Here is a 25,271-nt window from a genome sequence, read left to right as displayed (position 1 = left end):
CGACCTAATGAGTGAAATTGAGGTGAAATTGGGGGGATCATTTAAATCTCGGACCTACCTTAAGCTTACCCTCAACCTCTCTATCAAGCTCACCTACTACTACTGTAGTACTTACGAGTAACTTACTACAGTAGTACATCACTTCCCATACTGACACCACTGTAGCCCACAGTCATGCCCGAGCCTGTCAGTCCAAACTATCCCAATGAGAACAACGACGTTCTCGCTCACCTCGACCCTGCTACGTTCGACTGGCCCACTTTCCTTGCGTCCTACACCGGTGGGTACCCTCCCATTCCATCTTCTCATAAGTATTCTCTTCCAAGCCAGATTTTGTTATTAGCCGCTCAACGTTGACTTCAGGACGTGCTCTTATCATTCGATTGCTACATGTCGTCAACTTTACCCTCTCTTCTCCTTCTCCATCACCTTCGTCCGTCGCCCTCGCTCAGACAGCCCTTCGTCGACTTGTACCCCTCATCAAACAAACCTTCGACCACAATGCCTATCTGTATGTCATGAACGCTCTGGCCACTATTAACTCTCGTAATCGACAATCCATAGAAGATGATTCGGTTTCTGGTTCCAGCTCCAGACGGGGCGGGGAGCTTGACGGTGTTCCAGATTGGGATTGGGTCGAGGAGGTCAAGCGGGAGGAGAGGAAACAAAAAGGTCAACTGGAGGTTGAGCTTCAAGGTTATATAAGCACTTTGATCAGAGAAAGCATCAGAGTTAGTCACATCTTCCGGTGAGGAGACACAAAGGGGACATGGCTGACGTTGTCAGTTAAGTCACATCGCTTTAGCCAGACTTGCTTCCAAGAGAGGAGACGCATTGAGCGCTGTCAATCATTTCATAGATGGGAGAGAATATGCTACCGGTCCTATGCAACATTTGGAACATGCTCTGGGAAGTTTGGAGGTGAGTCGTTCTCGTCTGCAAATATATTGGGTAGATGTCACAACATGATCTGATGTCTCACCGTCTTTCGAGATCCTTGGTTGTACTCCTTCTGTCTATCAGGACTGTCCTTGAGTTAAAACTAGAATATCTCTTACATGAGAACTAATGGCAGATCTGTCTCATATTCAACCAGCCCTTATCACTCCCTGGCCATATCTCAAAACTTGAAGCCACCCTTGATCGCGCCTTACCTGCTTCCGTAGCACGTACAATCGAAGCAGCTCACACTACCGCTCTAGACATTCGAGAAACTCGAGAACGAGAACAACGAAATGCTACCTTACGTCAATCAGTGTCTCTGAAACTTCGTATCGCCCGTACACTGGTCGCTCTCGATAATCAAGATTACCATTTTGCCGGACGTCAATGTTGTGATATCATCGACGACGGTGGCTTAGGAGAGTATGAGGGTCATGCGATATCTTCTTCCGATGTATCGCTCATCGGAGCTTTATGTATCTTAGCGACGGGGAGAAGAGAGGAGATGAGGACAAAAGTGTTAGACAATATGGCATTCAGAGCTACGGTTGATGATGGGTCTGCTTGGGTGATAGATTTGGTTACGGCATTTGTGGATGCCAGATATGCGGACGTAGAGGTGTTGATGAAGAAGAATGAGGTAAGTCCCATCATTCATTGTTGAAGTGAATCAGATTTGACGGGAAAAGTGGATGATACTATTAAATCCTTTCCTCAGTCCACACAGTAAGAAGATACAGGGACTCGTGAGGACGAAGGCACTCGTACAATATACAGAACCGTTCTCCAGTGTCAGTGTGCACATGATGTCGCAGGCATTAGGAGTGAAGGCTGAATTATTACTTGAAGACCTCGAGAAGCTGGTGGAGGAGGGTAGGATCAATGGAAAGATCGACTTGATCGATGGGGTGAGATGTTTTACTTGTATCCCACCTTTCGATCTTGTGAGACGACAGCGTCTTTGCTTCAAAGGCGACTTCCCGTCTCAATCCTGCCCGTGGAACGCTTACCATCGTGTTCGAGATGACCACGCCTTTTCGCTGCTTGGAAACAATAATACTCATATCAGGTCCTGCAAATGAAACAACCCGATCCCGGTCACGAACTCCGTATGAACGCCATCAAGCTTGGTACAGCGACGAACGAAGCGACGAGGTATGCTATTCTACGATTGAAGTTGTACGTTTCGTCACTGTCCCTGTATCAGAACATTTACTTCCCATGCGATGTCCATACATCCGCCAGCCTAGTCTAGACACGTGAAGGGAGGACTGACGATCAGACAAGAAGCAGGTATAACCGTTGACCCGCGACCTCCTGCTCGGTCTGCAGGACCTACAGACCCACCCGACCCGTCCGGGCCGCCTTCTTACACAGATGTCCCGCCTGAGTATATAGAACCTGTACCGCTCGCCATCTCTCCAGGTTTCGTGAAACGTGCCAAAGGCAAAATCCCCTCATGACGACTTCTCTCGACGAAAGCTCCAATACAGCGCCAAGCGAGCAACGACAACCAAATGTGTAGATCCATATTTCGCGCCATGCTGTTCCACTCGATGCATGACATGCTGATTCAGTAACAAAATCATGTCACCGTGTCAGCCCAAGCGATGAGTTTACGCATTATGCTCAATGTACTGAAGCGATACGAGCTACCAAAGAGAAGAGTGTGCTGCATGTCAGCTAGGTCAAAGGAGAGGAGGGAGAGGATTGACGTTTAGATGATGATAAAGTTCGTATAGCCGAATTCGCTGCTCGTGGTACGGTTGTGAACGAGGATGTGTTTTATGGTATTCGTCGTAGAACTCTCCTGAGAAGCCTACATGTCAAAATGAGGTGGTCTATGAGTCCAAGCTTTTCAGTAAGATGGGTGTGCTAGACGCCCTGTACCATGAGGCTCGGCCAAGGATCATCACGACGATGACGTTCTCGTAGGAAGACTCGGCTTGGGAGGGGAGGGGGAGAAGGAAGAATAAATCTCGACCCACCACCAAACATATGAGTCATACCCAATTCCACCTCATTATGTCCCCAATAACAAGCAGGATCAAATATAACCGGTCTACCTGTATCTTTTTCCCATCCCACATTCCCAGACCAGAGGTCTCCATGAATGATGACTGGTTCTGGTGGAGGATAAAAGTTTGTCAATAGTAATGACACTACTCTTCTTCTCATCAGTCGTGATAAACTTCTAACAATCACAGTCAATTCATGTTGACACGTTTTCATATTCTCTATGGAACATACAACATCAAGTCAGCTACTTGAATCTTGTGTCGTATGCGATCTTGTATAGTATTAGAGAGGAAAAAAAAAGGGGGGGGGGGGGGGGGGAAGTCGATATCAGTGGACCACTCACTTTTCTTTCATTATCTCCCATTCATCTTTGATATTTTCATCCCCAATGCGTCTGACTAAATCGCCTTACGTCTATCTCTAAAGAAAACCTCCCAACTTTCTTCCCAAGTATTATCCTGTTCCGTCCTTCCACAGAAAGTAGGTACGTCAAATCCGTACAACCCAGTATACCCCGCAGTACCTTCCGGAGGTTTTCTATGCATTTCTGCTAACTGTCTCCCTAATTCCCTCTGACTCTCTTGACCGACATACCGAGTGAGATGTAGATACTCGGAGATGAAACCGGCTGTCTGATTGTCTATTTGAAACCCAAGAGGTCGGGGGATGAGATCTGGTGCTGTTAGGGACATGGCACGAAGACCGAACGCTTCCGCTCTGATTTGAAGAATGTCAGGACCGACTTTAGTTATGTAATTGTGGGATGGGGAGGAGAAGAGATTACCTTTTTGAGTGAGAGTGGAGGGGGAGATACCTGATGACTGAAATATCTGTAGGAGGAGTGGATGGGGGGACATGGTGTGGGATATGATGAGTGGTCCTCTCAGAAGGGAGAGAAAGAGATGGGCAGGACAAGTTGAGGGTGGAGCACTCGGGTGGAGGCAAGTTAGGGGAAGACGGAGATTACTGTATGTCCGTGTCAGTTTCTCGCACGTGTGCTCATCCTCGGTTCTACAACTAACTTACTCTTTCATATCCCCGTTGATCCGTTGACCCCTCATGCAGCTAAACGACTGGTCATGACTGCAGATCTTACCTTTTGCCCAGCGACCATCAGCTAGATAGACCTTACTTCTCTCTGTCACTACTCCCTGTGGGGCCCGGAACAAGTCGGACTCGATCGGTGGCAGAGCTCCAAACGTGGCTCTCACAAGGGCCAGGTGTTTGTTCCTGTTGGGTTCATACGTTGATACTCGCCCTCGATATTACTTGAACAACTCGTCGTTACTTCGTTGAGATGAAGGTTAGCTTAATTAGACAGGCATCCTGAACTAAGCTGACCGTCCAGTTCGGGAAGACCATCCAGTCTCAACAGGTTCCCGGGTGGGGAGAATATTATCTCAACTACAAGGTCGGTCCTCACCTCCTGTCACCACGCTATAGCTCCACTGACTTCTCAGGCCTTGAAGAAAATTATCAACTCTTACGCTGCTGGAAGATCCGCAGCCGATGCTGCCCTTCTCTCTCTAGGTCTCCGACCACCTAAACGACCTCTCTCTTCCCCAGATGCTCAACCCACCGACAGCTCACTCACCCCTGCTGCCTCAACGGGATTGACCTCGAACCCGGTTGAGGAGTTAACACCTCTACCTCCCACTGCCGAACCGCCCACTCAGAGTCAGGGAATGACTGGAATCGTAGCTGGAGGACAGGTCAGAGGGGAGAGCTTCAAAGCTCATCGAGATGTTTTCTTCTTTACTCTCCAACGCGAGCTAGAAAAGGTGTGTTCAATGATTATCACCAGTGAAGAATGTTTGTTGATGGTAGATAAATGCCTTTTATCTGATCAAAGAGCGAGAACTCAGACTGCGATTATTGACTCTTCTCACCAGTCGAAAACGGCTGTTGCAGAGTTCCGCACGTCACGATGGTAGAGAAGCTGGAGGTGACGAGGGCATGACAGTCGATGGGGAAGGACGAAAAAGTGCGGAATGGAATAATCTGGAAGAAGGTTGGAGAGTTTTCGAACGTGATCTCGGTAAATTACAAGGTTTCATCGAAATCAACGCTACGGGTTTCAGGAAAATCCTCAAAAAATGGGATAAGAGAAGTAAATCGAATACCAAGGAAATGTATCTCGAACGTCAAGTGGAAGTACAGCCATGTTTCAACCGGGAATTCATTGCCACACTCTCAGACGTCGTCGCTGCCAACTTGCTCGATCTGGAGAACGGTTCCGATCGACTGGCGACTAGCTTGTTCACCGACCTACCTGGCTGGCAATCCGGAGACTCAGGGATGAACAGAGAAGCGAATTACGAAGCGGGACAAACCGTGGCCATGGACGCTTTGGTCGATCTTGAAGCCAATTTCCCCAAAGCTCTTAGCGAGGGACGGGAAGGTTTGATCAATTGGTTAAGATCAGCTAGGAGTCGACAACAAAAGGACAAAGACAGAAGGGTCATGCGAGTTCTATGGCGTGCGGCCGTACAAGTTCCAGAAGAAGACGTAGATTTAGTGGTCAATTCTGTCAACCTCGCTTTCGATATGGTGGATGATATCAACGGTCGGACACCTTTACACGAAGCATGTATCGCTGGTAATCTGAAACTCGTCCAGATTTGCGTGGAGAAATCACCTTCCCTACGAGAAAAGCCGGATGCATACGGAAGAAGACCTTTACACTACGCCGCTCTACATGGTCATACGAGGATTGTTTCTTTCCTACTCCACTCGACAGATCCGACCGCGACAGATATGGATGGGTACACTCCTCTGATGCACGCAATCGTTCGAGGTCATATATCCATTGTGCAAATCTTTGTCGATCGCAAGATTTCCCTCGAACCGACCGCCGTGTCAAACGATCTTATCCCACTCTCCCTGGCATGTCAGTATGGCCACGTCGAAGTGGCCTCACTGTTGTTGAAGTGTGGAGCTAAAGTCCTTCCCAACTCGGAAGGATTATATCCACAGCACTTTGCTGCTAAAGCGGGGCACGAGGCTATCTGTCGTCTGTTGGTGGAGCAAGGTGGTCCCGAAGGTGGTGGTAAAGACAGACCAGACAAGTACAACTTATGGACACCACTGCATCACGCTGCTGTGGGCGGAGAACAACGTCATTTGGGTTGCATCAAAGTTTTAGTTGAAGCTGGTTGTGATGTCAACTGTTCGGATGAGTATGGGAAATCTCCTGGATGGTATGCGGCTTGGTATGGTCATGTGGAGTGTCTCAACTTTCTGATCGCCTCAGGGGCGAGATTGTCAGGTAAACAATCCACTTTGGAGAGTATGGAGAATCTAGGTTTGGCGGCGGATCCTCAGATGGACTCGTTGTCACCTGGATCGGATTTGGAGTTGGATGCTACCATGGATGAATTTGAATTAATTCCTTCTTTGTCGCTTCCGCCACCTATCATCCCGTGAGTCTTCCCCACCGACCGTGTAACACACTTACCTCGATGTTTGATACGCACTATCCGCGTGGCGGCTGCTGATGACCCAGACTTCGAGTGTACGGCCACGAATTCTTAGCACAACGCTGTCTAGTGCAAATTTCCCTCGGTCACCCTTTTTCTCGCGCAGCTCTTCCAAAACCACCACCCGTCAAACTCTACTCTCGTTCCGGTCAAGATTCTTTACATCTCTGGTCATCTCTCAAACTAGTCATGACTTCTAAGTCCGACATGACGGCTCCACCCCATTCAGTCATTTTACCACTTTCCGACGAACGTGAATTATTCACCTTTCAAGTTCAATCCCTAGAGCGATTCACTTTGGAACTCTCTTTATATCCCACATTCGGGAGTAAAGTCATTGGTAGAGCAATCATTCATCCTTCCACATTTCATGATATCAAGTATCACAAAGGATTCATCGCTCCTCTCCTCGATCAAAATCTGAAAGCGATAGGTGAAGTGATATATGAAGTCAGTTGTATCCGACCCTTCCAAGGTGCTCAATTGGAGATAGGAGGAAGAGTTGAGACTTATTGGAAGAGTAAAGTCACACCTAGCGCACCTAGTCAAGATCATGCTCATCAATATCAACTGTATCGACCACTTTCAGTTTCATCATCCGACATCCCTATACCAAGACCAGGAACAGTACCACCCACATCTGCTCCTCGAGAATCGGCTTTGGTGACCGCTTCTTCCCTTTCTGGGGAATATCTTCATATCATCGTTCAAGTCACTAGAGATCTCATTCCCGTTGTCTATTCAGACGATTTACTTCCTCTTCCTCCCATCGACCCAAATTCAAACATAAAATTAAATGTTGGGGTGTCGAATGTCACATTGGAGCAGTTTGACGCTTTGGCAAGTACGAGTAAACGTCGTCTTCCTTTGTCTTCAAATCAACCTCAAGGAATGACGGAATGGCATGTAAGTATGGAAAATGTCATGACTACTTTGGATGATTTTTTAAATGTCGTACCTTCAGAAATCGGACTCAACCTTCAGCTCAAATATGTCAGAGATACGGATTCTCGAGCTGTGGGAATAGGGCCGTCTGGAGAAGTCAACGAATTTGTTGACTCTGTTTTACATGTGGTATATAGGGCAGGGAAGGAGAATCCCGGTAGAAAGATTATTTTTTCGAGTTTTGATCCGACTGTTTGCACGGCTTTGAATTGGAAACAACCCAATTGTGAGTATCTTGCCGCCCCTTCCTACCTCCCCATACGTTTCTCTCCTTGTCTTCTCCAGTACACCTTTCTTTCTTTCCTCTCTCCTGCTCCTCACGTCATTCAGGTTATCTCTTTGTTGACATGAACCCTCAATGACCTATGGATTATATTCCCTAGCAGATGACTGAAAAGCAAAGATTAGACTGACAACATAGATGCGGTATTCTTCGCTTCGTATTGCGGTATAGCCCATTCTCCCTTCATTTCCTCACCTCCGTCTGATCACCCCACTCACACGACCGACCTCGCCCAATCCTCCCAATCCATTCGACCTACAAAACCCTCTCAATCGACTATAGCCCCACCCCACCCTACCCACCTCATCCCCATTCCAGCGGAAGAAGAATCCGACTTACGTTGTCTGTCCGTTCGAGAAGCTGTAAACTTTGCCAAATCCACAAACTTGCTAGGTGTCATACTTCACGCCACTACCTTAGCTGCAGTTCCCAGTCTGGTAGCTTCTGTCAAAGATGCAGGATTGTTACTTGCTGCTTTTGGTGAAACGGACGATGTGAACTCTATGAGACAGGGTGCTAGTGATGGGAGGACGGTGGATGCTTTTGTGATTGATGGGTGAGTTTGGCTGGTGCTGCTTCTTACCTCCTTGATTTACCCTTTTCCCACTTCCCAATATTCTACCCATCCCTTTTTCTTTCTTCTTCGATCTTGTTGACCGGTATTTTCTTACTTTCCCCATGATATCTCGTACGCATACCGTCTGTCGTCCATTTGGGAGTTTCTGTCGTGCTTCGATGTAGTTTGTATCACACACTCTACTTGCTTGCGTTAGACTCTCGGATACACCAAACATCGCAACTGGTCTCCTTACCCATGCTCTGATGGAGTCTCGCTGACGACAGAATTATGACCTTGACCATCTAGGACAGAGTGAAGACTAAACATCGTGCCGCGAATCACACATGCATACTTTGTTCTTGATACCGATTCATACAGATGATCCATTCCTTACATGCTATGCTAAGAATTCCCCAAGATTCTCCCCAATTATAAGTGTACAACATACATGATACAAAAGTGTCATTCATCAAGCCTCATGAACCTTCTCCAATTACTTTCAAGCTGTCTTACCGTCCATACCTCATCACCATCGGTTTCATAAGGTGTAGTCGGATCTACCGTCCAATCGTCTGCTCCTTTTTTCACCGCTGACTGTAGCTCACTCTGAGAAAAGACATAGGAGCCCGTAGTCTCATCCCGCCCTCTTACACCCGTCGTGGGTGAAGTAGATCCTTCCAATCTCCAAGACCGACAACTAGCTATCCAGACACATGCGGCCCAGACTAACCGACCGCTAAGACGAACGTCGTGCGAATCGGATTCTACTAACAACTTATCGGGGGAGATGGAGCGGATCAGGTCGGGTGCAGAGGTCGAACGACCTGTGATGAGGATAGAAGGGGATGCGTAGAGGTTTGGAAGGTGTTTCTGGGAGTCGGCTTTGCACCATTTTCCAAGTTGAATGAGTAACTCCAGAGGGTCACAGGGATGCGCGAGGTAAGCAAGCCGAGGAAAACAAAGACAATGGTGATGAAGTTGGTGCAATCCTGTTGTTTGCAGCTGGGGTAGAGAAGAAAGGAGGAGAGGGGAGGGGAGGAGGTAAAAGAGGGGAAAGAGGGGAAAGGGAAATGCTTTGGAAGTGTCATGATGAGGGAAGAGGAGGAGATTTATAAGACGTACAGCCGTTTGGGTCCAAAAAGAAGGGGACCATCCTCCAGCTGAATGAAGGTCAACATTGATACGATGCGTGAAATGCTTTCCGTGTTTCTTCTTCAAAGCTAACAAAGCTTCTGCTGTTGGACCTAGCTTATCAATACCCGTCCTGTCTACCTTTCGTTTGTTTCAATCCCTGGTCCCTCTCTCCCCCAAACTGCGAGGACGTAAACCCCAGCAGGGGAAGATGATAATATGTGACTTGCTGTTCGGGAATGATAAAACATTGACGTGATCAAGATTGATACACTCACCTGGAGCAGCGACAGAATGTAAAGAAACGTTGATTCCTAATTCTACCGCCAGTTCCATTTGAGCCATCAGTATCGCTCTTTGATGCGATAAGACGGTTTTGAACGGCGTCAACCTCTTCCATTCTTCTTCTTCCTTATCGTCATCCTTTCCTCTCCGGGCTTGTTCATTTCCATCGAATTTTGTCTGACCGTTGAGAGGATTCGAAGATTCCTCCACGGAAGATTTCTCGACGTACAAATGTCGAGCTTCTGGAGGCCATCTCAACCTTGCTTGACCATCTAAACCCACTTCACCAAGCATGACCAATTTTCCTTCTTTCTTACACCTCTCCAATTTTGCTCTGATTCCATTCAGAAGAGGTTGAAAAGGTGAAGGATCGGGGAGATATGGTAGAAGAGTATCGAGGAGCTGTACTTGGGTTGTGGTGGGTTTGTGGGAGAGGAAGAGGGATCGATAGTGTGTGGATTTATCAGGAGGAGTATCGTGAAGGGTATAGCGGTGAACAAACCATGGGTGATAGCCTATGTATGAGCACCCACAATTATCAAATCCATCTCTTCGACTAGGTGTTCAAGCCAAATTGGTGGCTCCTCCATCTGAAGCCTATATTGAGAAGAAGCGCTTCTGAAGTGAGATTCGAGAAAAGATGGGTATAAAGAGGTTGACATTTGAGACTTACCAAAGCAAGCGACTACCTTGACTTCATTCCGTTTCGAAAACGATGATGACAACGTAGTGGATTGGCTGGGCGCTGAAGTTTGTTCTCTCGAACCGGAAGGTATAACGTTCGGAGAATCAATATAGTCGGTGAAAGAAGGAAGTCCAGTAGAAGGAGATCTGTCTTTCGGTACAACATGACAAAGGTACGGATGACTTCTAGCCAAAGTCATTACTTTCTCTTGGTCTTCCGGTATAGTAGCCATAGAGGCTATCCCTCCCAAAGGTACATGATAGTAATCTTCTTCATCCAGGTTAAGATCGGTAGGATGACAATGTGCGTCGGTCACTATTCTCAGCTTCATCAAACCATAGCATCATGATGACCATATGATAATCCGTCTTTCGAATCAAAACTTATTACTCTTGGAAGAAATTTGAGAGCGATACAAGAGACCTGTATGAGCTTGAAGGGAACTCACAATGTCTCAAAATATGATCAGAGGGCAAAGAAATGTTCTCCCAATCTGGGATTACGTCCCTATACTCAATCACCTTTCGTTGACCTCTTGAACCACCACCAAGAGTGGACTCATCCGAACACATACGTCTTGATACTCACTAAATAACTGGATAGGTGAGTTCTGTTGATGTGACTTGTATTGAGATGAAAAAGTAAGAGCAATACGTAAATGTCGACTGGGTGGATGGAATGAAAGGCGAAAATCCGATGACATCATCTACGCGACTGCTTTCTCTTTCTTCTTTTTCTTTCTCTTCCCCTTCAAACTGACTGGTTACTTCATCTCACCCTTCTGACTCACGAGTCACACAGATTAGACGATAGACTGCAAGGAAGCGGATGGAATATGTCCACTGAATCTCAATCTAGTAACGTACGTCTCTATCCTCACTCTGATCACGTCTCACTACTGAGCGTTCTCTTTCTTCTGACTTCCATGGCAACCATACTGAAGCAGTGAGCGAATGACTCGGCGATGTTGATCAGGTAAATCAAAGATAGATCATACATGGCATATTACTGAACAAATGGCTTGCACGAAGCCAATCTGGCAGGCTGGAAGTTGAACCACAGACCCGCTGAAATACAGTCACTCGACCATCTCATCTCGGCCGATGGTCATGGGAAGAAGAAAGAAAACCCTCGGATCTTAGAGCTTGAAGAAGAGATTGCATCTCTCCGAGTAAAACTCGAGTCAGTCCCCGTACCCATACCTTACCCTTTGTCCGTTTTGCATGCGTCCTCCTGTCGCTCTTTACTGAACTGCGATACCAGAAAAAAACAACAACACTTCACATGCATTGGAGAGGTCACAGAACTCTCCTGATGTTTTTTTTTCTGAGGGGGAGGGAGGAGGGGGGAGTCGAAAGATCGAGCCGAGGGCTAACACACAGTGGTAAAGATCCCAGCACCATAGTCCAACGACATATCCACCTTCTCCACACTTACAATGAAATAAAAGATGGGGCTCAGGCGTTGATAGCGCAGGTATGTGGTTGTCCACTGTCCGAGTACCGCTGTTTATAGGTAGTACGCCCGGACAGTCCGACGACCTTTGAAAGAAGTGTATGAAGAATGGGGTCTCCCGTTGACCGAGTGATATCAAACATATCCCTTTTTCGGGACTTCATCAGCATCAAAATCAGTACTGGTGATCATGAGTGGGGATCGATAAAACTGAATCGTGAGAGAAAAATCGTTGAGCATATATCTGTACCAAGCTTTGATAATACGAGAAAAGAGTAGTGAAGCACCGAGGCAACAGTCTGCATCGCATGTTCCCATCATATGTAACACTTCTCAAGCAGAAGCGGAAGAGATGAAAAAGCTCTTGGAGACTGATCATCAGCTTGGGAATCAAACCAACTGGCCAGCTCACTAGAAGGGTCCACCGGTGCTGGGGGCTGACGCGAGTCGTAAGGAAGGGATGCGTAAATTGGGTCGGAGGTGTTGACGAATCCCTTGGAGCCTTTGACGGTAGTGTTGAGGCTGAGATAAGCTTCACTCTTTCATGATGGTAACAACTCAGACGGGATCGTTGAAACGGATGGGGGTGGGGGCTTGCAACGACGAAGGATTGAAGAGGTAAAGCGACGAGTCATTCAAAGTGAAATCACACCCACATGCTGAGATTGTACGCATCGCTGCTGGCTGCAGTCTCACCCATGACCAGCTTCCTCCACGCTTCATGACACTCATGAATAATCTCCACTGCGTATTTCTTCGACTTTGCCTCTCCGCTGAAAGCGAAGACGTTCTATCATCAGCGGGCTGGCCCAGTATCAAGCTGACAACGACTCACTTCCGGCTTGCCATCGGGGATTTTGTAAATCCTGAACCACTCATTCGTAGCCCTAATCAGACCCGGGAGGTGTCGCTCAACATCCTCGATATCGTTCAATCGAGGGGCCAAGGGGTCTTTGACGTCGACCACGAGGACTTTCCAGTCGGTCTCACCCTCGTCGAGCAAAGCCATGATGCCGAGCACTTTGACCTGCTTGACCTCGCCAGTGTATCCAACAGCCTCGCCGATCTCGCACACGTCGAGGGGGTCATTGTCACCGTTGGCGCCGGTCTCGGGGTGTTTGACGTTGGGATCTTCCCATGTCTGAGGGAAGGCACCGTAGTTCCAGATGTAGCCTGGGGTTAGTCGAGTCGGCATTAGGGTGGTATCCGAATTACGACTGGTGCATAAGGGTGGGCAGGTTGAGGCTTGATTGGAGAAGTAAGGCCAGGTGATGAGCACGTACCATGGTGAGGGAAGCAATTACGGACAAAGCGCAATTTGCCCTTCTTGATGTCTGGTGTGTCAGTGCTGTCGCTTCACTACAATCTGACAGTGTCCCGTGCTGCCCAAATGGCTGACACCTATGTAGGCCACCAACAGAGCTCGTCGCCACTGATATCATCTGCAAGAGGAAGGAACTGAGGTAGATGTCAGGGGCTGCCAGAGCAGTGGGACAAGGACATGGGTAGACGAGATGACTGACCCTGTTTGATGGGGTTGAAAGGTTCCTCTTTTGAAATCTCCATCTTGGCGTTGGTCCACCTAGGTACTTCGACGATCACTGCGGTGTCAGCATCAGCCTGCAAGTCGAAAACGGACACACTGTTCAGGACCGTCTTGGATTCATCGGCGAAGAGAGGTATATCACTGCATGTCAACGTACGTCTCTCGTCAGCTGGAGCAGGGACAAAGTTTTCAAATGTAGATTAATCATGATTGCTTAGGACCGGTGATGCAGAAGGAACGCCATCCGAGTCATAAAACTCAATGCACATACGAGCAACGCATGCGGCACGGACCATTGAGGCCGAAGGTTCAAACAGTGGTGATGGAAGACTGAGAGAAGAGAGAAGACGTACTGGAAAGGAGAAACAACCTTTCCGGATTGTTCCACAAACACTCGATGTTCTGAGTATCAGCCATGGCCCATTGCTCTCACCCGCATCTACGACCAGCATAATCGCTCAACATCATCTCCGAGATTCTGTGAAGATGACTTGATTGTACGGTCAATCCAAGCCTTGATACAAGACACAAAAAGGCCGGATTGAAGTATCTACCCTTCCCCCGCCGATCTGAGACAACCGAGCCACGAGGAATGTTGTCCATGCGTCGACATGGGCCCACGTTTCACACGAAGAGAACCAATCAAATCTTGAAACCCCCAAGTAGACCTGTACCGAGAGCATAGCACGTTATATGTCGAGAAGCATACCGAGAAGTATCATGATAGTAGAAGCAGTCTAGGGCGTAGGGAGGAGAAAGCTTCGGATGACGTATATACTCGAAAGAAGCAACTGACCAAGAGTGTTTGCGGCCTGATATCAGCGCGTGAAACGATATGAAGTTTGAGTAGAAGTATGTTGAAAATCTGGGATAGCTAATCGGAGGATGGTGAGATTGTGAGTCTAGGAGAGGGCGTGATGATGGGTTACAGCTGGGATAGAGGGGGAGTAGATTTGAATGGCTGAAGAGACACCAGCTCTAGGGAAAGATTCAGAGAGAATATGAAGAGCGAGAAGGCATACGATGGGTAGTGAAAGATGTAATGAAAGAAAACAGGTAATTCAACAAGAGTGATAGACTTGTGGAAGACGAAATACCATCAGGGAATATCTGGGGGAACGATGGGGGAATGTACGAGCGAGAGAGAACTCACTCCAATGAGCCTAGTACCGTATTCCGACATGTTTTTGGATAAATGTGAAAGTGTAGTTGAGAGTCTACGAATGGCAGATGTGGTCATACACCGAGTGAGTTGGAAAAGTGGGTTTTATATACTTTAGAGGAGGGAAGGGGGAGGGAGAAGCAAAGTGCAATACATTCCTCTACACGTGGGATTTCATCACGCGACCACGTGGTACCTGGGCTTATCACACATGCTTCTCTTCAAAAACAAGTAGTATGTAGTGTCAGTCGGAATAATGCAACCATGAAGCCATGAGGTTTGAATAGACACCTTGATACAAGTTAGATGAAGGGGACAGGACGGGATACGTAATATGAGGATTGAAAGGTATGAGTGAACTTGTTAATCCAAGCAACTATGGAAAAAGACACAATGCAATGAAAGGTTCATCATCCTCTTGATAAAAACTGATTCTTTTCTTGTTCGTCATGCTTTCTCCCCCACTTTATGCTATGCTACGTATCTTTCTTTCTTACTTGACACCCTGTTCATCTCTCTCTTGCCCACATTTCATGACTCGTCTTGAAGAACACAACTGTATACTTTTTCTGCTCGTAGAGACATGTCGTTGGTCGTTCCATGATGATCGATCTTGGTCCAGTCGACAACGCACGTCAACAACCTGGAGGAGTGGGTTGACCGGTTTCTGGCATCACTCCACCTTGACGGATCAGAACTTCTGTTGGGGTCAGCAATGTATATAGTAGAGGGAAAGAGTTAAGCAAATAATGATCACGACGTAAAAGGTTAATGTCAATCTCTCATAACAGGTTGTGTTGGGATTGTAAAGAGGAGTAGAGCGGGACAAGAAGTTTGACTTTCAGGATTGAGAGGGGAGTTTAGAGGAGGAGACAAGATGTGAGTGGGAGGGATTCGCTATAGATGGGAGAAAGGGGAAGCAGAACCGACAGGATGAAAGTGAGTTGATGTAGAAGTGACAGTATGGGCTCACTGAAAAACTCGTAACTCATCCATGAAATAGCAGTGCTCGGCGCTACCGTCAATACTCTTGGTAACATCCCTCTTCTCAACCCTCTCAGTCCATCTCGTTCCCTTATAATTCTCAATGCTTCCGCCATCGAACTAGCATTCCGTATTCTTGGATCGTTGGAAGTTCCTCGAGTTTGTAATAATGTCTGAAATGAGCACATACAACAGTACATAATATGAATTGTCTCACTTTGGCTACATCCAAAGGTGTCGTCACAGCAGCAGCCACCCCACCTGCCACCCCACCAGCAACTACATGTGTCAAAGGGGAATAAGCCCCACTTGGGTTGAGCAGACTTTTCAAACTTTCATACGCTGAAAATTGAACCGCCGTGAAGGGTACGGTCATGGTGAGTGTGGTGGGGTATGATACGTAGAACGCTGCGAGACCTTCGGTGGCGTAAACCGATCGGGCGCATGAAAAGACTGATCGGTGGGGAGAGTTTTGGATCTGCATACGTTGTTTGATGACTGATATAAGCATTCGTATTGGTTGAATTCATCGGGTGCCTCTGTGTGTGTGTGAACGGGGGGAGGTTACCAGTCGCAACAGATCGCTGAACGAGGACGAGACAAGTTCTAGTAAGTGAAAGGCACTGGAAGACAGGGCGCAGAGATCAAAGTGTATGGAAAAAGGTGGAACATTTTTGAATCTTTCTCAGGGGAAAGAAAGATGATGGGTTAACGAACACCACATTTGTAGAGGAGCCAGATGGCAAGTGATGAGACGAAAAGGAGAAAAGACTAGACGGAAAATGAATAATCATGAGGAAATGAGAAAGAAAAAACCAGACTACCCACCATCAAAAGGGTTCATCAAAGCATCATTCGAAATGGTAGCTGCAGCAGCTGCCAAAGCGGTACCGCCCACACCCCACCAACCTTCTTTCCTCCCACCTGAAATCTCTCTCACAAATTCGTACATGCCAAAATGAGCTGCATGAGCGGGTCCAGCACCCATAATGACACTGGCCACGCCTCTCCATAAACTTCGAAGACCTTCAGTCGTGGAGATACTTCGAACGTGTTGAGTGATGGTGGTTAATGGTGCGGAGACTGGAGGGGAGGCGATACCATTACGGATAGGCTGGAGGAGTGTTGAAGGAGATAGTGAGGGGAGTACTTGCATACGTGTCTGAAGGGAGTTAGCTTGTCTGGGAAGGTGTCGGATTGGTTTTGTGATTCTTACGATCACATGCGGAAGATGATCTCGACAGCGAGAGAGAAATAGAAGGGAATGATAGAGTATCACGAGTATTCAAATATGCAACATATCTGGACATACTGGAGAGGACGAGAGATATTCAGAGAGATGAAGAATGAGTAATTGAGTGAGATGATGGTGAGACAAAGCTGATCAAGAAAGCTGTCCAGTCCTGCTCCAGTCATGGACCAGTAACATTGAGCTTTGAAAAACACGCTCAACTCCCAGAAACAGATCTACGACGAAGGAGTAATCATGGTATCGAACTCCACACTCACCTTGATAGAATCCACAGGAAAAATAACAGCATGTTCTGAGATTCCAGCCATAGCACCAGCCAACATATTTGTAGCCCATCCAGCACCAACAGGTAAACTTTCATAATCATCTTCATCCAATCCTGTCTCTCCTCTTTTTCCAGGAACAGAAGGAACATGTGGTGTGTTCTGTCCTAAACCGACAAAACGATCTATTCTTTCTGTCCCTACGTCGGTGGTAGATGTGGATGTCATGGAGATAGGTTTGTAGGTCGAGGGAGGAGGTTCAGCGTGTAAACCTGGTGAAGGTGGGGGTGAAAGTGGAGTAGGGTGAGGAACGTATGAATGAGACATTTTCAAATTTTGTTTTAAATGACGAGATTGTTGATGTTCAGTGTGAATGATGAGATGGAGAGAAGAAGTGGATAATGGGAAATGGGAAATTCCTTCTTTTGGTTTTTGATGTTGGATGTAAGACGTCGAGGTGGCAGGTTGTCAGCCAAGATTGTCAAAGCGTAAGCTACCTCGCACTTGACAGTCTAGATGAACTTTATATATCCTGGGTGTACAATGATTCGTTGATAGAAAGCCAGTGTGGCAAAATGTATGATGAAGAAAGAAGTTGATGGTATAGATGCGATGCGATGAGATGAGATGGAAATGTTCCCAAGATTTGATGTGGAAGAACCGAACAAGCTCGTCGGATCGTCGTATTATCGTAGGAATCTTCAAATCTTTCTTCCCTATCCGACAAGACCGAAGATCCCACTCTTCCCTGTAGAAGTCAAATCGTCCTCACTCCTCTTCTCTTGCGTCTAGCGAAGTACCACCAAGTCGACGAAAACACGAAAACACGAAAGAGAGTCGAGGTCGAGTTTGAAATTTAAAGCCGATAAGCGCCGTGTGACCTTTTGACTGGATTTGATGGAATTTTTTTTGACAACCGACCTCTGAATTTGATCTCTGATGATTATTACCAGTACGAGTATTTACCACAATAGGCAAGTAACAAATCTGTACTGTGCGGGCAGTACGAGTAGTTGGATTTCAAGTATGAAGCAGTTAGAAGAGATGGGTTATCTATGGATCTGACCGATATGCCCGGGTCAATTTCGGCTATATCCTTGGTTCGAAAGTGACTATCAACTTTTTCACCTAGTCACCAGTCTACCACCTCGCCATTTTCGGCCGAGGTTTGAAATTGAGTATCAAATCTCGACTCGGTCTCTGAGCTTTGACGTGAGTTGTTATTTTCAGACTTCAGGGTCGGTGGATAGGTACGACTTGCGAGAGAAAGACGGGAATGTAGGTTAGAAGGGCATCTTATCTGACAAGAGTCATACAGTACAAGCCGGCGGCTATTTGTGGATGATGGATGGACTCTTCGGTACTTTTCGGTACATCGTTGTCCTCCAACAACTCACTGTACACTGTACCACCGTGAGGATCATTCGTGTGGTGGCGACTCTGCAGCCGTTTCCCTACCCATAGAGAATGTATACTGAACGCAATGCATGTGATGATTCATACAAAATTGATCGCTGATCGTGAAACGTCGAAAACAGAACAAGTAATAGATGAGCAGGGGGATCTGTGACTGATCATACGTATGGCGATCTTGCTTGACAAGGATCACTTCCGTCCAGCCCTTCTCCATACGCTGGCCACTACGACTCCTGCGACTGCAGCAGCTCCTGCGAGGATACCAACCCCTGTGTGTTAACCAGCGTCCTTGTCTACATCCCACAATGGTATCAATGATCAATGTCTTAATGCCACGCAAGATTAAATTAGTTTTGATGTGAGAAGGGAAAAGGCGAGATATAAGCAGCGAAAAGGGGGAAAGGTAGAAGGACGATTGCCAATACGCAGATCACAAGGATGTAAGGACAACAGTTGGAAAGTTCAACTTACCGATATAAGCATCCCTAGTCACTGCACGCTCGATCAACGTCCGTAATGACTGAGCCTGCATGTTCTCCGGTTCGACAGATAATAACAGATCTTGATATCAGCTCTGCCATCACAAATGATAGATGATTCGAAAGAGAGGGCAATTACCCACCATTAAATTTCCTAGCATGAGTGTAATTCCGGAGTTTGTAGTATCCCACAGCTATGTAATATGTACATTCTCTTCTATGAGAAGGAGAGGCGGAGTAAATTTCTGAATATCAGCTGAGGGTCTTATGATCCATTTCCATGTCCCGCCAAATTATCACGGGGAGATGTAATCTGACACATATAAATCCGACCAGTTTGAAACTGAGATAAGGAGGATAGAGTCTGATGTGAGGATTTGAAACAAGAGAGGTTTGGACTGAAATCGACCGACGTATAGAGAAAAGAGTTAATGACTAACCCTGTAATAATTTGACACCTTCAGTTTGCATCTCCGCACTTGGTGATTTGACCAATCCCCATCCTGCGAATCAATACCGACCCCACCAGACTCTCCCCTTCCTCTCCCATCCAATCTTGCTCCCCAGCAGAGTCTCGAAAGTTGACCATACTCATGCCTCTGAGCCCAACAAACGAAGGGAGGATGAAGATGAACACTTGGTCTTGTTACGCCACCGAGACGTTCTGAGAGGGCACGCAAGATTGAGACCGTCACTTAACCGATTCATGGGCATTCAGGGAGATCAGTTGAGTGGATGTCTAAAGGGGGCGTAGGATAGTAGCTGGACTAAAGAGAACATACCATAATTGAATTTTGACTGAGTGGTAACGTGCCCTTGTTCAATCTCTTTGTAATATTGTCTCCTCAGTACCTAAGAGTCAGCTCTCCGCATTATCCTCTTCATTCCCCCATCGATGGTCAAAGACCATTCCATCAGTCGTCAGGGAATGTGACAACGATGTCAACCTTTCCGACGCGCCAGGGATTGAGACATTGCGTAGGGGCAAGTGAATGCTGTGCGCGATGGTCAGGCTGAGGAGCAATGAAGAGAAACGAATGGTTCAGCTACCCGGATAACCAAATTATGGTAATGAATAGATGAAGGAAGCAGAGGATTGTGCAACACTTCGCAGAGTGGAAAGCTGTGGAAGTCGGAAAGACAAGGAGGGGATGTAGTATTTGAAGAAGCGAAGTTAGAAGACAAAGATCGGACGTGAACTGAACCCACCTCCAGCTCGTCATACGACAAAGAAGTCTCCGCTTCTGCTGCGTATGGTAAATCGGTTGGCATCTTGCGTCTCGTATTGGGTTGATTGATATGACAGACTGAAAAAGTCGGAGTTGAAGTGAAGAGAGGGAAAGTAAGTAAAGTAGGTGAGTGCCGGTGGCCAAAGTCAGCGCAGAGTCAACTTCGGCTAAGGGATCCGTCGCGTGGCAGATCTCTTCTCTCTCGCTCTTCACAAAAATAAAAAGGTATCAGCAGGAAAGCAGTACGCAGGGGACAGGCTGAAGGGTTGCAAGATTTATTACTTGACTGATATGACAACAGATACATCTCTCATCTCTCATCCCAATCTCGCTTGACGTCCGGCAACCCTACACCCCTACCCCATCCACATCCATCCCTTCCCGTCGTTCCTTATACATCCTCATCATCTCACTACCCAACCAAGGTCTTTTCTCCAATACCCTGCTCCAATTCGACCCAAATACATTCACGATCTCCTCCCCTCTCATCGATCCGCCTGTGAAATTCTCCGGTTTAGGTCCTATCATACTACCCATCGCTTTGATAGCGGCTTTCATCAACCCACTTTTACCTTTACGACCTTCAGTGGGGTACAGTCTCGAAGCGAGATCATCTAATCTTTGAAGAGCTCTTGGTACGTCTTCACCCCAGAGACAAGTTCTGACAGCATGAGAACCAAGAGCTGATATACCGAGGAGAGCACCTTCGTATCTTCCTGCGGGAGGATGGTTCGCGCCTAGGGGAGACGGGAACGGATCCGATTGGAGAGCCTGAGAGAGGGTGGAGAGAAGTCTGGGAGTGAGATTGGGGTATGAAGAGGAATAATCGTCGACTATCTTGCGAAGGACGTCTGAGGCTCGCAGTCGGGTCTCGTAAGCCGCTGTGATTTGTTGGGATGAGGTTGGAGGGTGAGGACCGAGTGGTACGGTAAGGAGTATTGACATGAGAGGGGCGAGAAGTTGGTGTAGCTAACATGAGCGTACATTCTCATTACAGTATCACAAAACACCCGAAAAAGATACTTGACCGACTCGTGGTACCAATCCTCGATGTGGATTCATGTGAAGTGCTGAACAGACTCGTGACTCACATATGGCTCAACGAACACAGCTTCGTTATCCAACAAAGCTTCCATCGCATCTAACAGATACCCCAGAACCTGAACTGGACTCATGAGACATTTCTGAACGCTTTCCGCTATCCACTTGACCAGATACACCAGGATACCTCCCACCGCCTGATCTCCCCTGAGACTAGCCAAAGCTGCCAGCCGTTGACGCTCGACATCTGAGATGGTACCGTCGGGCGAAGGAGGTGGTGAAGTGGAAGGGACTATAGCGGCGGTCAATCGACCGAAGTAGAGTTGGAGTTCTTGAGGAAGGTGAGAACGAGCTGATGGACGAAGCGCTGCTGAGCCTGTGGAAGGTAGTGTGAGAGGTGATGTAGCTGGGTGTAAGTCATACACCGAGTGAGAATGAATATATGCCGCAAGAGCAATTCGAAGGATTCGTATGAATGCTCGGAGGTATAATATCGAGCAGTGGGAAATAAAGGGGAACCACTCACAATCCACTCTAGCACTGGGAGCAGGGTTCTCAGGTATAGCAGGTTGAACACCTTCTACAGCTAACCAATGAGCTTTCCACTTTACCCCCGCCGAGGAGGCCAAACCCGGTGGGAGGGGTTGTTTGAGATAAGTAGCGAAATCGATCTCGTCGTCTGGGGCGTAGTATATAGTATGTGTGGAGTTTCCAGAAACTGTTGGAATTTGGACTTGGGCGAAAGTTGGTTGAGGGAGTGGACGTGGTGGTACGAGTATTGGCTGATGTCAATTTGTGATTTCTTTCTTCACCATCTGGCGATAATCTCAAGTCACCATCCGTGATAATTTGTTGTAGAGGCATATACCAAGATATGTCATTTATCAAAGAAACACACATGAGTTTGTACGAGCAATCAAAGGTAGAGTAGGTCATTCGAGTACAAGAGCGAGGTTGATGGAGGATATCGAGCGAATGTGGGTGGATGAATCTGGAAGAGAATGTTTGGGGACAGCCCGATTTACCTCCAAGTTCAGAACCTCCATAGCATACTCCACATCGTCCGAAGTCAGCGTAGTACGCTTGGCATGAACCATGAATTTCTTCGCTTCTTGAGTTATCAGATGAAGTCTGTATTCTACATCGCTTGCCAAAAGGTCGGCGGCGCCTTGACCTAGGTTATCGATTGGAAGACCATGAGCTACGTCCTGTGAAGTCAGCAGGCAACGTCACAAGAACCAGTGTATCGGGTGATCAGTCGTAATGAGGTGGGAGCCTCTTGTCGCGGTTTCAGAAGAATGTCGTAGGAGATGCCAGACGATTGGGGGGGAAGGTTTGTATGAGTGGCCAAGGGGTGTTCGCGGATCGCAAATTGACACGAAGGATGGGAAGTGGAGGTGGTTGGATGGGACGGGATGAGAGGAGGTACGGTAAGACATACGTTGACAGAATCTGGTGGATAGATACCTGATAGATTGGATGGCATGTTGGATGGGTCAAGATATGATAGTAAGTAAGTGGATGGGCGGAAGGAAGGAAGGAAGGAAGGAAGGGAAGGAGATTTAGTATTGTTGCTCACTTTCTTTCTTTGACTTTGACATCCTCTTTCGTCTTTCCATATCGTTCATCGATCTGCTCGATCAAAGATCAATACAATGCCACCTTGGAACTCTGCAAGAACGAAGGTTAGTCGTTTATCTTATTTGGGACAACGTCAAAACCACTGCCTCAATGAGATATCCCCTTGGTCCGATATCATATCGCGCTGCTTCCTGCTTTATGATGCTTGGTCAGGTCCTCACAGTCTACGGATCGTAATCAAGATTCACTCGCGTGTAGAGAGGATCTCAAGGGTAGGATTTGATGTCCAGGTTCAAATACGTCTTTCCATACAACGATTACGTTCACTTCAAGAGAAGAAGCTAGCTTTGGCTAAGAAGAGTAGAAGAGAGATCGCCGATTTGCTATTGAAGAACCGAGTGGAGACGGCTAGATTGAGGGTCGAGGGGTTGATACAGGATGATATATACGTGGAACTGTTGGAATTACTCGAAGTGAGTTCTGAACTCCTTTTTCTTATTTTCATCTCTCCAATGAGTTGAATGGCAACCCCTCATGCCCATTGGATCTTCCTGAACTTTCGTCAGGGTGTAAATGGCACTCGTGATTCCCAGGCGAAGAATGGTAGTTACTTGAACCAGAGGGAAGGTAAATGAGTGGGAAGACATCTTCAACCTGAGCAAGATATGTGTGTATCTTGCCGAATTAGCAAAAGCAGTCCAAGGAGGTACAATCATTTCAAAACGTCAAGGGAGGACAAGTGTGGACAGAAGAAGAGGAAACCTTATTAACCATCCAGCTGTATTGTGAATTACTACAAGCCCGATTCAATCTTCTTGATTCTTCAACGTGAGCTACCAGTTTCCTTTTCAAAGTGAGAAAACAGCTGATAGAAAGTGCTACCGAACCTGAACCTTCCATTTCCGATGCTGTTTGCTCTATCGTCTATGCTGCTCCTCGTACGGAATTGAAAGAATTGCACGTTTTACGAGAATTTTTGATGCACAAAGTAAGTCGTTTGTTCTGTGTTCTCTAGACATCACTCACTTTCTCCCTGGCGAATTCTTCCCATCTGGAGTGAATTGAATCTACGACCTGAGCAGATAGGTGGATATGGATTAGAATGCTGAGAGTACTTGGGGGAACTGTAGAGATGTTGGAGTCAGAAAAGTGGAGTTGACAAATAGTACGGTCGTAATTTTGCTCTTTCTCTCCTTCCGACCGAATTAACACAACCTGGTGTCCCTTCAAGAGTTTTATCAAAAATGTCACTTTTCACTCCTTCTCCAGATCTCGTCGATGCTTATTTATCCGAAATAGCTCGAGGTTATAATGTCCCTTACGAATCCCCTCTTCCTCCTCTCGATTCAGCGGTAGTAGGTGCCGAAAAAGAGTCTTCTCCCGAAGATGAAGATGGAGATGGTGGACTAGCATCAGACGACAATCTAAAAGGAAAAGAAACAGGAAAAGGAAAAGGAAGAGACACAGGAAAAGGAAAGGAGAAAGAGAGTGATAAAGAGAAGAGTCCTCCGAAAGAGGCGATAACGAAAGATAAGACGACATTCCCACCACCAGCTCAAGAGACACAAGTCTGGGGAAAGAAAGATACAGAGGAAGATGAACTTGCTAGACGGTTCGCTAAGTTGAAGGAACTGAGATGATGAGTAATCGTTTTCCGCTATGATTTGTTGTACAACATCTGAAATATGGATACTTGCAGAAGAGATTTTGCTACATGATGGTTTTGAATCATTACAATTAAGGGTAAAAACACAGAAAGGAAAACAGTGGGAACGATATTGATATCTTACACTAATCCACTGACAACCGTCCATTTACCTCTTCGTATCTTCCCAAGTCCAGATGTGCCAGCTTCCCATTCATTATCTTCCAAATACATTCCTAAAGCTTTTTCTTCCCCTGTCAATCTGTCACTTCCGACTCCTCCCTCATCTTTCACCTCGCCAGATGATTTCTCCCTATCTTGTCCTACACCTCTATGAAAGTTTTTCTCATTGTCTCTAGTATCCAATATACCCTCTTTCATCTTCTCAAATTCTGCTATCCTCTTTTCATTGTTGTCACTGGGAAGCACGCCCGAATGATTCCTCACTTGTTGAGAACCCCAAGGGTCAACATCCACTTCCCCATCCCACCCCTCAAGAGCATCCACCTCATCCCCCTCCGCCAAAGAAAGATAAGCTTTTCCCACAGCCGGATCAAGTTCCTTCGTTATCAATTGAAACCTTTTCATCTCTTTTTCTTTCTGTCTTTTCGTCTCTTCGGCCAGATCGGCAAACGATCGAGACGTAGAATGGTTCTTGGAAAGAATCGGTACGAGACGACGAGAGATGATTAGTTGTTTACGTGTTCGGAGGAGATGAGGATGAGTGGAGAGTGTTGAAGGGGGTAGGGAATTGAGAGATAAGATTTCGTGTGGCTAAGTTTCAGTATGACTGGACTACTTTTCCACAAGTATCATGATGGGGACGATTTCAAGCTTTTGTCTTAGATCGAGACGGTTTCAGATGGATAGAGTTCACGGGAAATTTGGGG

The 25,271-nt window shown here is 46.8% G+C and overlaps 10 protein-coding genes across 10 annotated transcripts in view; 3 read left to right on the top strand and 7 right to left on the bottom strand.

Annotated features, from left to right (window-relative positions):
• Positions 1-216: 216 nt before the first annotated feature.
• Positions 217-2,122, top strand: TREMEDRAFT_14118 (uncharacterized protein; the record flags this gene model as incomplete). Its single annotated transcript, XM_007000347.1, has 6 exons — positions 217-280; positions 364-731; positions 787-921; positions 1,076-1,582; positions 1,632-1,850; positions 2,012-2,122. Coding segments are annotated over 6 exons (1,404 nt in total), but the record flags the coding sequence as incomplete, so codon positions are not given.
• A 678-nt stretch (positions 2,123-2,800) lies between these two features.
• On the bottom strand, positions 2,801-3,818 carry TREMEDRAFT_58482 (uncharacterized protein; the record flags this gene model as incomplete). The annotated part of the gene is made up of 4 exons (XM_007001223.1): positions 2,801-2,826; positions 2,931-3,112; positions 3,305-3,329; positions 3,374-3,818. The coding sequence occupies 4 exons, from the start codon at positions 3,816-3,818 to the stop codon at positions 2,801-2,803; spliced, it is 678 nt and encodes a 225-aa protein (XP_007001285.1).
• A 190-nt stretch (positions 3,819-4,008) lies between these two features.
• On the top strand, positions 4,009-8,591 carry TREMEDRAFT_72721 (uncharacterized protein). The gene is made up of 7 exons (XM_007002071.1): positions 4,009-4,264; positions 4,310-4,372; positions 4,422-4,742; positions 4,789-6,383; positions 6,467-7,611; positions 7,807-8,224; positions 8,512-8,591. Exons 1-7 carry the CDS (start codon positions 4,259-4,261, stop codon positions 8,531-8,533), a joined length of 3,570 nt encoding a protein of 1,189 aa, XP_007002133.1. The 5' UTR covers positions 4,009-4,258; the 3' UTR covers positions 8,534-8,591.
• Positions 8,592-8,689: 98 nt separating this feature from the next.
• TREMEDRAFT_66816 (uncharacterized protein) lies at positions 8,690-10,659 on the bottom strand (the record flags this gene model as incomplete). The annotated part of the gene is made up of 4 exons (XM_007001816.1): positions 8,690-9,097; positions 9,350-9,471; positions 9,637-10,158; positions 10,512-10,659. The coding sequence occupies 4 exons, from the start codon at positions 10,657-10,659 to the stop codon at positions 8,690-8,692; spliced, it is 1,200 nt and encodes a 399-aa protein (XP_007001878.1).
• A 1,404-nt stretch (positions 10,660-12,063) lies between these two features.
• Positions 12,064-14,577, bottom strand: TREMEDRAFT_72720 (uncharacterized protein). The gene is made up of 10 exons (XM_007002070.1): positions 14,483-14,577; positions 14,126-14,141; positions 13,683-13,731; positions 13,427-13,470; positions 13,307-13,384; positions 13,067-13,117; positions 12,619-12,956; positions 12,440-12,573; positions 12,196-12,305; positions 12,064-12,154 (listed from the first exon to the last, which is right to left on the bottom strand). Exons 1-10 carry the CDS (start codon positions 14,567-14,569, stop codon positions 12,117-12,119), a joined length of 945 nt encoding a protein of 314 aa, XP_007002132.1. The 5' UTR covers positions 14,570-14,577; the 3' UTR covers positions 12,064-12,116.
• Positions 14,578-15,126: 549 nt separating this feature from the next.
• TREMEDRAFT_66814 (uncharacterized protein) lies at positions 15,127-17,218 on the bottom strand (the record flags this gene model as incomplete). Its single annotated transcript, XM_007001815.1, has 5 exons — positions 15,127-15,191; positions 15,465-15,648; positions 15,693-15,973; positions 16,304-16,637; positions 16,985-17,218. The coding sequence occupies 5 exons, from the start codon at positions 17,216-17,218 to the stop codon at positions 15,127-15,129; spliced, it is 1,098 nt and encodes a 365-aa protein (XP_007001877.1).
• A 1,237-nt stretch (positions 17,219-18,455) lies between these two features.
• Positions 18,456-20,181, bottom strand: TREMEDRAFT_70675 (uncharacterized protein). Its single transcript, XM_007001950.1, has 6 exons — positions 20,095-20,181; positions 19,668-19,737; positions 19,326-19,388; positions 19,029-19,130; positions 18,878-18,967; positions 18,456-18,675 (listed from the first exon to the last, which is right to left on the bottom strand). The coding sequence occupies exons 1-6, from the start codon at positions 20,155-20,157 to the stop codon at positions 18,596-18,598; spliced, it is 468 nt and encodes a 155-aa protein (XP_007002012.1). The 5' UTR covers positions 20,158-20,181; the 3' UTR covers positions 18,456-18,595.
• A 220-nt stretch (positions 20,182-20,401) lies between these two features.
• On the bottom strand, positions 20,402-22,641 carry TREMEDRAFT_70674 (uncharacterized protein; the record flags this gene model as incomplete). The annotated part of the gene is made up of 5 exons (XM_007001949.1): positions 20,402-21,083; positions 21,206-21,561; positions 21,682-21,937; positions 22,181-22,363; positions 22,597-22,641. 5 exons carry the CDS (start codon positions 22,639-22,641, stop codon positions 20,463-20,465), a joined length of 1,461 nt encoding a protein of 486 aa, XP_007002011.1. The 3' UTR covers positions 20,402-20,462.
• Positions 22,642-22,810: 169 nt separating this feature from the next.
• TREMEDRAFT_26847 (uncharacterized protein) lies at positions 22,811-24,376 on the top strand (the record flags this gene model as incomplete). Its single annotated transcript, XM_007000739.1, has 5 exons — positions 22,811-22,840; positions 23,027-23,209; positions 23,515-23,564; positions 23,613-23,724; positions 23,903-24,376. 5 exons carry the CDS (start codon positions 22,811-22,813, stop codon positions 24,374-24,376), a joined length of 849 nt encoding a protein of 282 aa, XP_007000801.1.
• A 241-nt stretch (positions 24,377-24,617) lies between these two features.
• Positions 24,618-25,271, bottom strand: part of TREMEDRAFT_58474 (uncharacterized protein) — a gene marked incomplete at both ends in the record, with an annotated part of 1,916 nt that continues 1,262 nt past the window's right edge. The window contains 2 exons of the mRNA XM_007001222.1: positions 24,618-24,635; positions 24,676-24,961. Of these exons, the coding sequence (XP_007001284.1) occupies positions 24,618-24,635; positions 24,676-24,961 (304 nt within the window). The remainder of the gene's footprint in view (positions 24,636-24,675; positions 24,962-25,271) is intronic.

Source organism: Tremella mesenterica, assembly GCF_000271645.1.
Source record: "Tremella mesenterica DSM 1558 unplaced genomic scaffold TREMEscaffold_1, whole genome shotgun sequence".
In the NCBI taxonomy this organism is placed as follows: domain Eukaryota; kingdom Fungi; phylum Basidiomycota; class Tremellomycetes; order Tremellales; family Tremellaceae; genus Tremella; species Tremella mesenterica.
Note: the sequence above shows the minus strand (reverse complement) of the source record. Positions and strands in the feature narration are given on the sequence as shown.